Below are 17411 nucleotides of genomic sequence, written 5' to 3' on the forward strand. Positions count from 1 at the left end.
GGCCCTTGCAGTCTTACAAGAAAGAGAAGATCTTACAGGAAGGAGGAGAGTAAATGGTATGGACATTCAGAGCGTGGCTGATAAATTATAGAGGGGCACCCAGACAGCACCCAAAGAAGAGTGTCAGTTGAATCTTCATTCAGTGATTGTGAAGAGGAGGGGACAGACGGGAAGGCACAGGTGTGCTCCAGGGAGGCTGACGAGCAGCTCCACACGCAGGAAAGTGAAAGGAAGCATTCTTTTTTAGCTAATTTTATTCATTAATTTCTCACAGAACTTAAACCCTGGGATGCCCCCATCAAAATCTTGAACATAATTGCCTTCCTCGTCATCTCTAGGGAATAGAATTGGGGTCAAACACAGGATTAGTTTTACCTTTTTCTATATTAAAAGACTGTAAAAATGATTACAAAAGATAATGAAATGACTCTCAGAGAGGTGCTTTCTCTTGTCCTCAGTAACACTGTGGTCAGTGGAAAAGGTGAGGTTCAAACCCAGTCTCAATGATAACCAAAAGCCACGCTCCCACCACTGTGTCATCTACATCCGAAATTGTACACCCAGAGAAGTAAAGACCAATGGAGCACTCAGCTTAAAACCACCGTAAAACTACCTATGAAAAGGAACTTGGGCTTCTCTGGTGGCGCGATGGTAAAGAATCTGCCTGCCAGTGCAGAAGACGTGGGTTTGATTCCTGAGTCAGGAAGATCCCCTGGAGAGGGAAATGGCAATCTACTCCAGTATTCTTGCCTGGGACATCCATGGGCAGAGGAGCCTCGTGGGCTACAGCCCATGGGGTTGCAAAAGAGTTGGAGACAACTCAGCAACTCAACAACAACATGAAAAGGACTTACAAGGGATCAACTCAGAGTTTTCAGATTTCAAAAATCATTTGCATCAAGAATTTTGTGCCTTCTGAAAATTAAAAGCGAAAGTCGCTCAGTCATGTCTGACTCTGTGATCCCATGGAATTCTCCAGGCTAGAATACTGGAGTGGGTAGCCTTTCCCTTCTCCAGGGGATCTTCCCAAAACAGGGATCAAACCCAGGTCTCCTGCATTACAGGCAGATTCTTTACCAGCTGAGCCACCAGGGAAGCCCAAGAATACTGGACTGGGTAGCCTATCCCTTCTCCATTGGATCCATTTAAATATCAGTAAGCTTTTTGACTGTTTGGGCGTTGTATTATGTGTTTATTCTTATGTATTCAAACACCTGTTATATGATTTGCATTGTCATTTACAATAAGCATTTAATGAAGTCCTAGAATTTTGGAAACATAACTCTGCTTCAGCAGCATGCAATCTGTTGCCCTTAGTATTTATTAAGTAAAAGTAAGTTGCAGAAATTAAACAACTTACCTGAGGTTACACCAGTCCTCTGAGGGCTAAGGCCATCACTTAGGTCTCCTAGTTCTCATTTTACTGCTCCCGTACCACATGATTATGTCAGCCTTGGTTTAATGAGTGATCCACAGGTAGAATCTTATGAGAGGAATTTCTAAAATTAATAATTACGGGCTTCTTATTCATGATGAACTGTTTAACTGAACATGGAAGCTGCACCTCATTGAAATCATACGTTGCCCCATTGCTAACTCTGAAAAAATAGAAACATACACAGTATTATCTTTTTTATAAATCCATGATTATTTAGATCAACATGGTCATGAACATATGGATAAAATGTTAGAAACAGTAGAAAATACTACCTTTTTAGATAATAAAGTACAGAAGGATCCTTGGGCTCTTGTTTGTGCTGCGCTCTGTGATTCTGATTCCAGTTGTCCTAATTCATGTTGCCGACCTTTACTCTGAAGGAGACCAGCGGACCAGGGCCAACCCTGCAGCTGAAAGTGCCAGACTCTCGCCTCGTACTGCTGTGATGGAGGGGTGTGGATGGACTCCACCAAGCCTGTTGCTTTTCTGTAACATTTACAGTTGCCAGACTTTGAGAAAGAAACATACAATCACTGGAAACCACACATGCTTGGATAGCATAGACAAGTGCTTTATGTTAGAATGATTCTTTTTGAATGATATGAAATAGAGTTGGAGAAAAAGAATTGACATTTTAACTTCAAATCTTGAGCATGTTTTTTAGATTTGAGAGCCAGAGAGTAAAGAACATATCATACAAACAGGTGCTTTAAGCTTCCATATTCGAATTATTTTTCCTATTCACATGACATTTATTTCTAATAGAAAGTTTGTAATTAGAGGAAACCACTTATCTAAATCTGCCTGCAATGCGGGAGACCTGGGTTCAAACCCTGGGTTGGAAAGATCTCCTGGAGAAGGGAATGGCAACTCACTCCAGTACTCTTGCCTGGAGAATCCCATGGACAGAGGAGCCTGGTGGGCTACAGTGCATACGATCACAAAGAGTTGGACATGACTGAGTGACGCTCTCTCTCACACACACGCATATACACACACTTATCTAAATCATGTTGGCATAGATTTTAATCATTGTAAATGTATACATCATATAGGAAGTATGTCTAAAATATAAGTACTTGTTGGAGGAATTACTACCTTTGAGTTTAGGAAATTAGTGCCACCTGTGACTTACCAGATTCCAGTCCCACATGACAAAGAGGAGTTGCTGACTTCTTGCTACATTTAGGACAATTGTTAATACACCTGTTTTACCAGGAATAGGTAGGAAGGAATTCCCAGATGATCTGTAATTATGCCTTTACAAAATAATTTTAGTCTTTATTTTAGAGGGGGAGCATTTTCAGTCCCTGCTGCTGTTCATCTTAGGTCACTCAGGCTGCCATAACAAAGCATGTAGATTGGGTTACTTAAACAGCAGACACGTAGTTTTCACAATCCTGGAGGCTGGGAGATTCAAGATCAGGATGCTATGAAGACCTCTTTCTGAGGTCCTTTCTCTTGGCTTCTAGGCGCTGCCATCTTGCTGTGTCCTAACATGACTTCTTTGTGGCCAGGATTGGAAGAGAGAGACAGAGCAAGCTCTCCTGTGTCTCTCCTAAGGGCACTAATCTCATCACAAGGGCCCCACCCTCATGGCCTTATCTAATTATCTCGTTAGAGGCCCAGCTCCATATACTATCATCTTGAGTCCTGAGGCATCAACATATGAATTTTAGGGAAACACAAGCTTTCGGTCCATAACTATCTTGACTGTGATTTGCAGGTTATTCTATGAAAGTTTAAGTGTTTTTCCCCCTGGAACATTCCCCTACAGCATTCCTTAATTTGATAGATGGGGAAGTCTGACGACTGTAGGAAGTGCCATTTAACTGAAGTGGTCTTACATGTAACTTTTAAAAAGCGTTTACCTCCATGGGGTAAGGATTAGAACAGGATTAATGAGCAGTCAGGTAAGGAATGTGCTTGGCCTGAGTGGACTCTTTTTCTGTTCATGGTTTTTATCTATAATATCTATCATCTCTGGTATTTCGTATTGGATATATATTCTGAAATGCTGAGTAAAACGGAGTGTGGCATATCATATTTTTCAGAATAAAGACTGAAACCAAGACCCATCCTATAAACCTATGTAACAAATGATCTGCATAACAGCCAGATGAGCTGGATCAGGCGAAAAGATGAAGTTCTGTGTTTATACAGATTCCAGAATAAGACAGACACTCCCTTTCATTTCAAGCCTCTGATAGTATGATCCTTCCTTGTTCAGTTAGAATCTCACATTATAATATATCACACACCCAGCACACTTTTGACTTTCAAGATAACTACATGCAGAATTAGACTTTGTCTGTTGGGACTACCAGATCAATTACTTTGACTTCATTGCCTGGTCAATTCAGTCAAATAACTGGCTTAAGTGATTTTTTTTTTCCTGCTGAATACCAGGTAACTTCATTTAGTGCATAGCTATTGAGCTACTACTATGACCAAGGGCTGTACTAGGTACACAGTGGAGGGAAAAGGGGATACACAGGATTCGAAGGCATGGTCCCAGTCTGTGTATTGGCTCACAATACAAAACTAATTCAGAATGAGAGTCAGTGCTCAGGACCCGGAATAAACAGGTTTTGTCGTTGGTTGTTTTGTTTCAGTCGACGTCACTGAGTGCTCAAGCAATTGCGGAATACCACATGGGCTTCCACAGAGTTGAACAGAGCGGACGGAGGAGAGTATGCCAGTGGGGAAAGGGGGTGGTGGAGAAGCATTCGCAAAATACTGCGATTGAAAAGGAATGAGTTTCAGGGACCAGCTTTGAAATTAGTCTGGCCGTGGGAGCATGGGTGTGCAGATGACAGAGTGATAAATTAGCGAAACTAGATTATGGAGGGTCTGGAATCTCCAACCGAGGAGTTTAAGATTTTTCTAAGCACCCAGACCCACTGAAGTTTTTAAGCAGGTTAACCATGAAATAAAACTGGTGCTCTGGGAAGATTACTCCAGCAGTGGTGCACTGAAGAGACTGTCGATGGGAAAGGCAAGGTTTCTCTTCTTCCCCTGTTGCCTGGGTGACTCCTTTCTGTTATCATGCTCACAACCCGCCCGCTTGTGCTCAGTGGATACTCTGAGGGTCACTGCAGAGCCCTGACCTCAGAGCAATAGCTGCGTCCCCATTCTGAGTTCCTGGCCTCAGACCGCCAGGCACTGAGGACAGGCATCCCTCAAATGCACACACCGGCATCTCTACCAACTGTTGGGTGGTCCAGCTTCCATGGAGTGCAGTGGCTAGCACTGTGGTATGTCTTTGGTTAGCTTCGTTCCTTGTTACCCTATAACTTCTTTTCTTAACCTCATGCTTTACCACTTCGCTTCCTGTAAGAAGTTTGCCAATTTCCCCAAATTCACTAGGTCATTTGCTGAGCAGGAGGAAAGGTGGTGTATGACTAAGCCTTTCACTTGAAACCAGTGACCAGCAGGTTGATCTCGTTCTCTTTGTCTCTATTTCTCTGGTGAGAAGACGCATCTTTTGCAACTGTAATATGTCAGATGCAGGACTAGACGTTTTTGCATCTTGTTAGCTGATTCATTCTTCTCATCAACCTGGTGAAATCAATATTCTAATAGACCCATTTTCTAGACACTGTTCTGCTATTTGTAGACATTGTTCTGCTGTTTAGTACAGTCGCTCTCTATTACAACTTAATCTGCACACCAGTGGATATCCATGCATCCCATGTATTCATCGATACAGAATAACACAGAGCGAAGGTCCATGTCTTATGATATACCACTAGAAACCTCTCTCGGGGATGCAGTCTAGCCAGGTATCCTAAACTGCTGAATTTAGCCATGTTACCAGTCCATTCATCCAGTTAAGCGCAGTGTCGTCCAGCCACCCCCCATCTATTTTCTCCAGGGGTTGGCTGTCCTAAAAGATGTTACTCTGTTACCTCGACTCCTCACTGAACTTCCCTGGACCTAATTTCTGCTTTGTAAACTGCGGGTATCACCACCTTACAGGGATGTGCTGGGCAGATGCAGAAGGACCTGAGGTGGCACAGGGCAGCCCCGCCTCCACCTTCGCTCCATGTCCAGTTCTTCTCCTTGCATGCCTCCCCATTGGGGCCGGGCCACCCTGGAAACAGACACCCCTTCTCCCTGGCTGACTGCTAGGGGGTCTTTCCAGCTTCAACATCCTGTGATTTCATTCAGTTCGAGAAAGCTGATTTAGGTTTGATTAGAATTAGTCAGTTAACATACCACTGTGTCATCAGCACCCACTCATCCACATTGACGAAACATCCTAGAGTATGTGAAATCAGTTTGGCATTTGACGTTTTTAAAACAGCCTAATCGTGATCTGAACTTTGCAGTAATTTTGCAAGCAGTCTAGCCCGACACTACTCACATAGTGAACGTTCCTTTTCCTGAATTCTCAAATAGCAACATTCAGTCCAGAAGAGAAGCTGCCTTCCTGCGGAGCCCCCTTCTCTGTGCAGCTCCCGTGGGGTCCCCAGGGCCTCAGGGTCACCCGTGGGGGTGATGCGCCCCCAGCGGGTCCCTTCTGGTTATTGTTCAGTGTGTGTGTCTGTTCTCAGCTCACATCTGTCTTTTTTGTGGTAAGCATCAAAGGACAGCTCTCCCTTGTCCTCTGCTCTGAGTTTCTACTCTGTGTCTGCTCTAGGTTTGGAAAAAGTAGAGACACGTACAATACCAGTCAAAGATTAAAGCGGTGTAACAGTTGCAACAAAATACGCAGAATATTCTATAATCAATTTGCTTTCTTTTAACAGTGATGGGAATGCCTATGTGATGCCTCTTTATTCTCAACCAAAAGTTAATATAATGATTCATTGATTAACTACAGAGATACTTATAAAGCTCTTACAGATTTTTAGTAACTGTAAGTCAGTTGACACATGAAGCACAAAAACTTATTTAATTGGAGCAGGACAGATCTTAATATAATTTCATGCAGATATTTAAATATCAATGTGATTTAACTAGAGAGAGAAGCTGTTAATGGATCTCTTGCTGAGTAACAAATACACCCTCTGTACAGTTGATGTGTGGATCACATACCACATTTTAATGAAAAGTCTTAATACTTTCCACAGTAATCTATATAAAGTATAATGGAAGCTTTCAAACAAAAATATTATTTTTTATGCTCTAGGAGTGGCAAAGAAATACATGACAGTACTATCCTATAAGGAGGTAGATTTATTTCATCATGCGCGTATTCTTGTATATAGCCTGGACTACGTACATGTGTGTGTGTGTAATGCCATGTGTATGTTCTTTATATAGAGAGAATAAGTGTCTGTCAACGCAATTTTTTGCAGCAATACTGAATAACTTTTGGCAGAACACGCTAATCAGTAACTTGATTCTGAGAGTATTGACTCTGGGGTATACTAGCACATCTGAGGATATATTAATACAAACTAGAACACAATTCTCTCATTTTCAGCTCTTCTGGTAATTTAATGGACAGGAGTGAGTTCTGCTTCCTCTCAGATATAGGCCTTAAATACAACCTTTTAACTTGCCCTTATAAGCCAACTATATTACGTTTAACTTTTTCAAGGAAAAAAAAAATTGAAAATGCCCTTCGCAATATTCTTTCTTCCCTGACTCAGAGCTCAGTGATATGTATGCAGTGCTAGTTCCTGATAATTTGTTAACAAGGCATCTTTAACATTTTGGACAGATGCACATACTGTTTTCAATCTTCACGGTTAATTATTCGATTTTGTATTTGATGCCAGAACACCCTGACTTCTAATCACCGCTCATTGTTGCAAGTCCATTATATTCTAACTGTTTGAGTGCTCCCATTGACCTTGAACTGACATTATAAGCTGTGTCTAATCTTTTCAGTCTATATTTCTAATGCTTCTTTTCTCTTTTCCCTTTTTTTCTGATCCCTGTTTAGCATCACAATGGGGCTGCCTTTGAGCCCCGCCGCCGACTCCGCCCGCTCCGCACGGCATGCCCTCTCCCTCATTGCCACGGCCAGACCACCGGCCTTCATCACCACCATCGCCAAAGAGGTGAGAGCAACTTCTCAGTGGGCTCTGTCCTCTCATTTAGAGGAATGAGTTCACATTGTCAGCCGAGGCTCCATGTGCAGATAATCCTTCCAGTTTGTTCTGGAACAATGCAAGTTAATAATTTAGCACTGGGATGAATCCATATGTACCTGTGTGCACACATGCTGAATTCCATGGCGGTGCATTCGTTACTTGGGCTTTTGCATTCATTTCTGTTCTCAAAGTTAATTCACTTGTAAATATTTGCCAGCTATTTCTCAATCTGAAATATAGCAGACATGTTCAAATTAAAATCTATTAAAGGTACCCACGGTATCTACCTGTAATCAAAACTGAACTTATTTAACACTGGCTGTCCAACTGTAAACAAAAATGTAAGTCATAAACTTGCTAATTGTTTTTCCTATGGCATGTCACAGATAAAGACTTGAATGCCAATTGATTCCCACATTCTTAGTGTTCTAACTAATTGGCTACATCTAACTGAAAAACTAGTAAAGAACAATGAACCAATTATAGAGTCTTTCCTGTAGGTCTTAGTAGTAGGAGAGAAGGCAAGGGAGATAAGCTCCTAAATTTTCTTCTAAGGTTTCTTCCGTTTCAGCATGAGTAATGTGCAGACTTGGTGTCCGCAGGGCATGGCCTCTGCCTGAGTTCTTTTTCCTGTAGCTATGATGAATTTTTAAAATGCTAAATAAATACCTCTGAGCCTGCCCTGATAACCTACAACCTATTGGGCCTATGTCTGCCCCAGAGCCATCCTTAATAGGCGTGCAGCAAAAATTTCTGATGTGAATACAGCTAGAAGGAAATGGCAGCCCACTCCAGTATTCTTGCCTGGAGAATTTCATGGACAGAGGAGCCTGGCGGGCTACAATCCGTGGGATTGCAAAGAGTCAGACACGACTGAGCAGCTAACACACACACATAGCTAGAAGGGAGGAGGAAGGCAGGGCCTAATAGCAGATTGAGTTTCAATGAGGCAGTGGGACTTTGAATTCACATCTAAAATGGATTTGCAGACTGAGGGGCTGTGTTTTCTAATAGTGCGTAGTGTTACAGTGAGAGTCTATTATGCAGAGATAATAATATTGAATATACTAAATAAGCCTTACGTCAGTCCCACCCAGATACAAGTTCTATAAATACCAGACCTTAAACTGCCTCTTTAAAGAGAATAAGCAAGTATTCTATATTGATTGTGTTTTTGAACTTAATTTTCACCATTCACATATGAGTATTTTTATTTTTTTAAACGTTTTATTTTATACTGGAGTGTAGCCGATTAACAATGTTGTGATACTTTCCTAGTACGGACATGGTATCTAGACTGAGGGAGTGTTAGTCAGGAGCGTGTACGCTCAGTTACTCAGTCACACCTGACTCTTTTGCAACCCCGTGAACTGTAGTCCTCCAGGCTCCTCTGTCCCTGGGATTTTCCCAGCAAGAATACTGGAGCGGGTTGCCATTTCCTCATTGATAAAGAATTTACCTACCAATGCAGAAGACACAGGTTCCATCCCTGGGTTTGGACGATCCCTGGATAAGGCGTTGGCAACCCACTCCAGTACTCTGGCCTGGGAAATCCCAGGGACAGAGGACCCTGGCAGGTACAGTTCATGGGGTTGCAAAGAGTCGGACACGACTTAGCGACTAAACATCAACAACAGTCCCCTAATTGCTACCCACCTCAATGCCAAATATACAAAATTTGCAAAACTTCAGTTTGTCTCTTTTTAAAAATGTCACGATCAGTTAAAGACTCATATAATACCCAAGAACTAAAATTCCATTAGGAAATACATACTGAGTATTTATTGTACTAAGTACTTTCTTTTGCAATTAAAAGTGTTTCCTGACCTACCCGCAAGACGTTTGTTCTTGTTGACTTTTCTTTCTACTGTATTAGTAAGTGAAAAATAACCCAGCGGCTAGAAATGTGAAGTCTGTGAGGCATCGACCTTATCTACAGCCTGGAAATGTTTTCTAGGTGCACAGACACACTGCTCTCGCTGCAAACACCCAGTCTCAACAGAATATGCATACCACCACTCTTGCCCGAGCGAAAGGGGAAATTCTGAGAGTCATTGAAATTCTTATTGAAAAGATGCCGACAGATGTCGTGGACCTTCTTGTGGAGGTAATAATGTTCTGGTTTTTTTCTTTTTAAATATATATTTAATTGCACCAGCTCTTAGTTACAGCACGTGGGTTCGTTAGTTGCAGCACATGGAATCTGGTCCCCTGACAGGGATGGAACCCGGCGGACTCCCTGCATTGGGAGCATGGGGTCCTCCTAACCACTGGGCCACCAGGGAAGTCCTAAGAATATTCTGTTTTATACGATAACATTCAAAGCCTAAATTAAGTACTCAAGTGTAGTAATATAAATCAGCATCTTTATTTCCAACACCTCTAAAAGAAAGAAAGGTAACTAAAGTGAATGAACTTTTTTATAATTTCTGAAGACTTTATTTAAATTTCCTCAAACCTCAAAATGATTGTTATGTCCATTTACCATTCACATGAAATTGGTCTGTATTAGAGTAATTTTTAAAGGTTATAATCTCTTTGGTATCTTTCATTATAAATAGAACATAGAGTGTGCTTAAATAAAAGCTACCTATCCTATATATAAAAATATGAAATGCCTTTCAAGTAAACAAGTCTGGTTTATTTATTTTACTGTGTGCTCTCTTTAAAAAATGATTTTCACGGATAAGAGAAAGGATAGCCTATTGTATAAAGTAAGTATGCTATAATTTTAGTAAATGTACTATAATTTTAAAGTAAATATGAAAATAAAATTATGAGAGTTTTCATGCAAATAAAGCTTAAGTTAATAATTTAAATTGTGGAAAATTACGTATTTGAAACTAATTTTAAATTTGTATCTTTTCTGTAAAGGTTATGGACATCATTATGTACTGCCTTGAAGGATCTTTAGTTAAAAAGAAAGGACTTCAGGAATGTTTTCCAGCCATCTGCAGGTAAAGAAGCCTTCTATAGCATGCAAAGTAAAAAAAGTTTTAGTAACAAATAATTTTAAACTGTTTTTTGAGCAGGATGAGTTAGTAATTGTGGCCAATTAGAAACCCTGTTATGAATTAATATCTGCTTACTTTCTAAAACGATTTAATCAGCTTATACTAAGAAAACACAACTATAACAGAACCACTACAAGGAGTAGGAGATAGCATCTATTAAATATGTCTATTTGTATATCCATTACCCATATTAGCTTTTATATTACAAAAAGAAGAGTTAGGAAGCTTGAAGGAGAAGATACACTTTTCAGCAATAGAAATCTTCATGCCACCTTTTTTGTAGTATATTTTATTTTTAATATAAAAGCCAGTATTTGCATGTTCTCCTACTAAGCATAGGTGATTTCCCTATGAGAAGGAGAGCAGTTCAAAGAAACCAAGAGCAGTTAACACTTTTATAAACAGTGTTGCATAGGTGACATATAATTCTAATCGTGTGTGTGTGTGTGCATGCCCTGCTGTTGCTTCAGTCGTGTCCAGCTCTTCGAAACCCTGTGGACCATAGCCCACCAGGCTCCTCTGTCCGTGGGCTTCTCCAGGCAGGGATCCTGGAGTGGGTTGCCATGGCCACCTCCAGGGGATCTTCGACCCCCTCCCTCATGTCTCCTGCTCTGGCAGGCAGGTGCTTTACCTTGGTGCCCCTGGGAGGCCCTCGTCTGTGTATAGCATTTATCAGTAGGAAATGAAGATTTTTTTTTAATGTCAAAATGTAATCACGTTTATTTTTCTTTTAAAGTAGTTTTTGGTTCTTAAAATGTTTATAGCTTGAGATACAGTTTTGTTAAAAATTTTTTTTAACTTCCATGTGTTCAGCAGAAATAGTGTTAATGTCTGTTGAAGTTGTTTTAGCAGTTGTTTTTGTAGAAAACAGAACAACCAGTTAGGCATCGTTATGTAACATTGTTCTTTTTAAAGTAAGCGCAGTGCTGTCCTTACTGCAGGTCTGTTCAGTTCAGTGAGCGTGCTGCGCTGGAAAGCCTGGAGTTTGCAGTGGCATTACGCAGTGCGTCCTTACGCCTTCTGTATTTCCTGGCATTTCAGCAAATGTTTGCTGAGTTAATTGTACTCTGCATCCTCCCATATTTTCCCTTGTATTTACAATAGATTTTATATCCTAGTCTCTTCATTTTGCTGTTTCTGATATATGCCACCAGAGGTTAAATCACGAACACATGGAAAAAGTTTCCCTAATGTGCATGTTGTACAGATGCATATTTTCTTGTGATATAGATCAGGCGTGTTAGAATACAGTAATTTTGTAAAATCATGCCATATTTAATTCTGGTTTATGTTCTTTTTATTGAAAATTATATATATTAAATCTTTTTTGTATAATTAATTGATGTTAAAAATACATGTAGCTGTTACGTTCCCAGTCAACTGTTCTCTAAGGAAACGTCTAAGCAAAAAATGGACATTTATCTGTCACTTAGCGGAAGCAAGGAAGCAGTTTTATTAGGAATTATCCTATTGAAGGTTAGCAAAGCGTTCCTTATAGCACCAGTGTCTGCTGTGAAAATAAGCCTCCTGGAGCTAAGGCGAGGAAATCATTCAGCGTTTAAAGGGCCTATCTCTGCCCTTCCCGAAAGTCTGCCTCCTCCGGCATCCTCCGTTGCTTAAGTCCCGTTCATTTCTGCCAGCCCATGTTTGTTTGCAGTTGTTTAATCACTGCAGAGGAAGGTTTCTGCCTGAATACTAAAGAAACATATATAAGCTGAATGTTAATTTTTTTTCTGATTTGGCTGAAAGCAATTGTATTTTATTAATTTGATACCATTTATTGAACACCTACTGTGTATCAGGTGCTAACTAGGCCCTGGGAATACAATGATGAATGACATGTTGTCTTCAAGGAGCACAGGGTCTAATAGGGCAGGTAGTTAAAAGATAAATAACTCCAGGGGTGAGTGCTATGTTGGATGCTGGAGGAGAATTACATACCGGGGGCAGGGTTGGGCAGCAAATGCAGTGCTTAACTCTGTATATGGGAGTCTTAAAAAGTTCACAAAGAAGAGGCAGAGTAAGAACAATAATCATAAGGGAGTCTTAGGAAGTTTCACAAAGGAGAAAACAGACTAATAATATCAATTTCGTCGTGGAAGTGAAAGTCACTCAGCCGTGTACGACTTTGCAACCCCATGGACTGTACAGGCCATGGAATTCTCCAGGCCAGAATACTGGAGTGGGTAGCCTTTCCCTTCTGCAGGGGATCTTCCCAACCCAGGGATCAAACCCAGGTCTCTCGCATCGCAGGTGGATTCTTTACCAGCTGAGCCACAAGGGAAGCCCTGGAGTGGGTAGCCTATCCCTTCTCCAGGGGATCTTCCTGACCCAGGAATGGAACCGAGGCATCCTGCATCGCAGGAGGATTCTTTACCAACTGAACTATCAGGGAAGCCCCAATTTCTTTTTACTGACGGAGAAAAATATTTTAATAAAAATAGCTGCCAGCAGAGACACAGATGTAAAGAACAGACTTTTGGATTCAGTGGGAGAAGTAGAGGGTGGGATGATTTGAGAGAATAGCACTGAAATATATACATGACCATATGTAAAACAGATAACCTGTGTGAGTTTGATATATGAAGTGGGACACCCAAAACCCATGCCCTGTGACAACTGGGAGGGATTTGGTGGTGGGGGAGGTGGGAGAGGGTTCCGAATGGAGGGGACACATGCATGCCTCCGGCCAGTTCATACTGATGTGTGGCAGAAACCATCATAGTGTTACAAAGTTATTATCCTCCAATTAAAATAAATAATTTTTTCTTAAAAGTGGCTGCCAAGCAAAGAAAAGGATTTGTCCTCCGCAGGGGCTTAGGGTGGTGTTGGTAGGATTAGTGGCAGGTTTTGGAAAAGCTTCACCAAAGAGTTGATGGGGTGAGCTTTGCAGAATAAATTGCTGTGTGTCATCTGGAATTACAGAAAGGATCATACCAGCAAATGTTTGGAGGCACAAAAGTGTAAGAGAGAGAATTTGGTGTGGTAGTGACCAGAATGTAGGTTGAGGGTGGAATTCTCACAACATGCCACAGGATAGGACTTTGAATTCTGTATGAAGGAATTTGGTCATTATTCTGCAAGCATTGGAGAGTCAGCAGAGTTTAAGCAAACTCTTGCCAGAATATAGGTGATAAGGCATAATGTTATGAAGCAGGATTTTTAAAAAATTGTTTTCATTTTGGAAAATTTCAAACATACACTAAAGTAGAAGGAGTAACGTAATAAATCCCCACGAATCCATCAGTTAGCTTCAAGAATTATCAACACATGGCCAGTCTCATCTCATTTGTAACATTCTCTTGTCCCCCTTCATTTTTTAATACAGTAGGTCGTTGTTGGTTATTTATTTTAAATACAGCAGAGTGTATATGAAACATGGGGCCTCCCTGGTGGCTCAGCAGTAAAGAATCCGCCTGCCAATGCAGGAGATGAAGGTCCCTGGGTTGGGAAGCTCCCCTGGAGAAGGCAATGGCAACCCACTCCAGTGTTCTTGCCTAGAGAATCCCATGGACAGAGGAGCCTGGTGGGCTACAGTCCATGTGGTCTCAAAAGAGGCAGACACGACTTTTGTGACTCATCAGCACGTGAAACATAGGATTTATAACAAATAGTTATAAATTGAAGTAATTGACTACCTCTTATTGTGTTAGATTATTATTATTTATTAGAGTTGTGAAGATATAAGCCCTAAAGGGTCAGTGCATAAAATAGGAAGATGAGTAACAAGGTTGTAACTTTGTTAAACTGTTAGTTGGAACAGATAATAAATCATGGAGGACTTCAGAGAACACTGAGCTTAGACAGGACCTCCTTACAGGTCGACGCCATGCCACCTACTTAGGCTAATTTGTACTCGATCAGTAAATGAACAACAAACATGTTAACGTATCAACAGAAGTAAAAATTATTTTATTGAATATCTGCCATGTTTATACCATTGTACTAGGTTCCTTACAGCACTTACATGCCCTCTGCTGCTGCTGCTGCTGCTGCTGCTAAGTCGCTTCAGTCGTGTCCGACTCTGTGTGACCCCATAGACGGCAGCCCACCAGGCCCCTCCGTCCATGGGATTTTCCAGGCAAGAGTACTGGAGTGGGTTGCCATTGCCTTCTTCGTACATGCCCTCTACTTAGAAGTAAATTCCTTTCACTAAATATGAAACTCTAGTTAAAGTCAATGATGTGAATATCTGTGGTTCAGTCAGGTGAAATTTGGTTTTAAGATCTTTATATAATGTTGTATTCTTCTTCTTGTTCTGTTGGCTTTTGTCCTCTTTCTTTTCTTTTACCCTTTCTTAAAGATGCTATGCGTGCATGTTTAGTCACTAAGCCATGTCAGACTCTTTGTGACCTTAGAGCCTGTAGCCCACCAGGCTCCTCTGTCCATGGGGTTTTTCCCAGACAAAAAATACTGGAGGGGGTTGCCATTTCCTTCTCCGGGAGATCTTCCGACCCAGAGATCAAACCTGGGGCTTCCACATTGGAAGGCAGATTCTTCACCACTGAGCAACCGGGGAAGCCCAGAGATGCTACGTATTTTAGCTTAGGCTGACCTCTGCAATGCTGCTGCACTACCAATGTTTAGTTGTTACAGTTAGTAGATCATAACAAGTTATAAACTTCATTTAGTATGTATGTATATATATATATTTTTAGTGAGATGATATTTGTCAAAGCACCTAGCAGAGTGCTTGTGATTTTGGTATTCAGAGAATATTAATTTCCGGGGGGAGTGTTTTCTCTAGCCAAACAATAATGCAAAAACCCAAAATATGTGTAAGAAATTAGTTAATATTTATCTGAGAGGATTTTATATCCCTAAAAAGTACAGGATGGCATTATTATCATTTTCATATAGGTAAAAAATTGATTTATTTCCCAAATATTAAATAATTTTTAGTCAGTGTTATAAAGATGCTTTTCATATCTTAAGTTGTATTAATTCCATCAGGAACCTGGTATACCTGGTATATCTGATATCCTGAAGTCATTGACTGTTTTTAAATCAAAAGTACTCTCATTTGGGTTATACATAAAATTCACTCTTTTCTGAGTACCAAGATGGATTAGCATCATCAAATGTGAAATGACCCTAAGATTGGTTTTCCTGTTTTTCAGTTTTGTTTTTTAACCTTGACCAGTAGGCTTTGATTCTGATATGCATCTGGATTTTGAGTTTTCAGTTTAGAATTTTAAAACTTGAATGTCATAATTTCTCTAATATTATCTTCATTGTTAGTAACTTGGCAGGTATTTTTTAGATTGCATATAAAATTTCCGTTGGGTTGCTGTCTTGAAAATCTTGGGCTTAAACTCAGGCTGACCTCTGAATTGTTTGTTGCTATATACCAACAGTCAGTTTATTCAGATTTGCTTGTTTATTCATTTATTTACTCAGGTTTATTAATGATTATATGACTTAATATATAATTTAATGAATAGTGACCCCATCCACTGAACTATGTTTTAATTAAATTTTTGTCCTATGACATATATACTCAAACAAGTTTAAGCTATAAATTGTAAATCTAATGAAAGAAAATAGGACAGATGCAGAAAGTTTGATTTTTTTTCTAATTTTGTTCATATAATTTTCTATCAGCTGTTAAAACTTCTTGTAATGTCTTCTGCTTGAAAACAGAAATGGATTAGAACATGTGCCCAGTAAAATTTAATAGAATTTTTCCTGTCACTGACCCAAAAGCATGTGTTGATATTAAAACATGAGGTTATAGCACTGTATTAATGTATAATTTGCCAGAGTCGAAAGTGAATGTGTTAATCATTCAGTCGTGTCTGACTCTTTGCGATCCCCTGGGGTGTAGCCCACCAGACTCCTGTCCATGGGCTTCTCCAGGCAAGAATACTGGAGTGGGTAGCCATTCCCTTATCCAGGGGATCTTCCTGACCCAGGGATTGAATCCAGGTCTCCCACATTGCAGGCGGATTCTTTACCGTCTGAGCCACCAGGGAAGCCCAAATTGCTGAAGTATAGGTTTATATCTCAACTTCTTGGCATCATGTGTATAAAGAGGGGCCAACCATCAATGCCTACGTCACAATCTGCAGATGATAGAGCAGTTGTTCAAGAGGAACACACCTGTTTGTAGGACTGAGATCAACGTGGAGTTGAGAGTCCTCAGAAGAATTTCCACCCATGGTGGTTGAATCTGTGGATGTGGGGCCCTTGAAAACAGAGAACCAACTGTCATAAAACATTTTATGTAAGAGTTAGAGCATTCACAGATAGCCAAGGACAGTAGTAGTTCATAGACCCAACTGTTTTAGGGATTTTGGGACTCTCAAGAATGTGTTGGGAAAGAGCTCTCACGAGTGAATATTAAAATACATTCCGTGCCTACTAGCTGAGAGAACTGAAGACACTCGTAATAAATGCTCACTCTCTGTTTGGTCCTCTGAGGAGTAATGAGCTCTTCAGTGTAGTTCCTGGATGATCTTCAAGAGAAGTACCTGATTTCGAGACTCTGCTTGAGACCCACTGCCTCCGACTATCCTGAAGCCTGATGGTTGCTACGCACACTGAAGTTCAGAAGCAAGTCCTCTGATAATCCTCCATCAGGAAAACAAAACCCAACTCATTGTCCTTTGTGGCACGTTCAGTGATCTAAGAGCTCGGATCCTAGAGTGCCTTTTTTGTTTACATATTGCGTAAACTCAGAATTTCCAAGGAAATGTCTGAAGACATCCCTTCAGCTCCTTCATTCCTGCAGTGATGCACCATTAGTTTTGAAAGACATGCCCTTAGACAGTAGCACACAATGCCGGCAGAGACTTTTAACTTCAGACTGTTCATTAATCGACTTTTATCTAAAGCTCCATTGGACAGAACTGGAACACTTAGAAGCTAGTTTAAAAAAAGCATGGTCCATTTATCCCTCTACATAGT

General features: G+C 40.6%; 1 protein-coding gene across 5 annotated transcripts in view; it reads left to right on the forward strand.

Annotated features, from left to right (window-relative positions):
* Positions 1-17411, forward strand: part of WDR7 (WD repeat domain 7) — a 352599-nt gene that overhangs the window by 244135 nt on the left and 91053 nt on the right. For all 5 annotated transcript variants that reach the window (XM_019986705.2, XM_070779108.1, XM_070779109.1 and 2 more), the window contains 3 exons: positions 7338-7455; positions 9446-9595; positions 10363-10445. In XM_019986705.2, coding sequence (XP_019842264.2) covers positions 7338-7455; positions 9446-9595; positions 10363-10445 — 351 coding nt within the window. The remainder of the gene's footprint in view (positions 1-7337; positions 7456-9445; positions 9596-10362; positions 10446-17411) is intronic.

The sequence above is a fragment of the Bos indicus genome, chromosome 24 (genome assembly GCF_029378745.1).
Source record: "Bos indicus isolate NIAB-ARS_2022 breed Sahiwal x Tharparkar chromosome 24, NIAB-ARS_B.indTharparkar_mat_pri_1.0, whole genome shotgun sequence".
In the NCBI taxonomy this organism is placed as follows: domain Eukaryota; kingdom Metazoa; phylum Chordata; class Mammalia; order Artiodactyla; family Bovidae; genus Bos; species Bos indicus.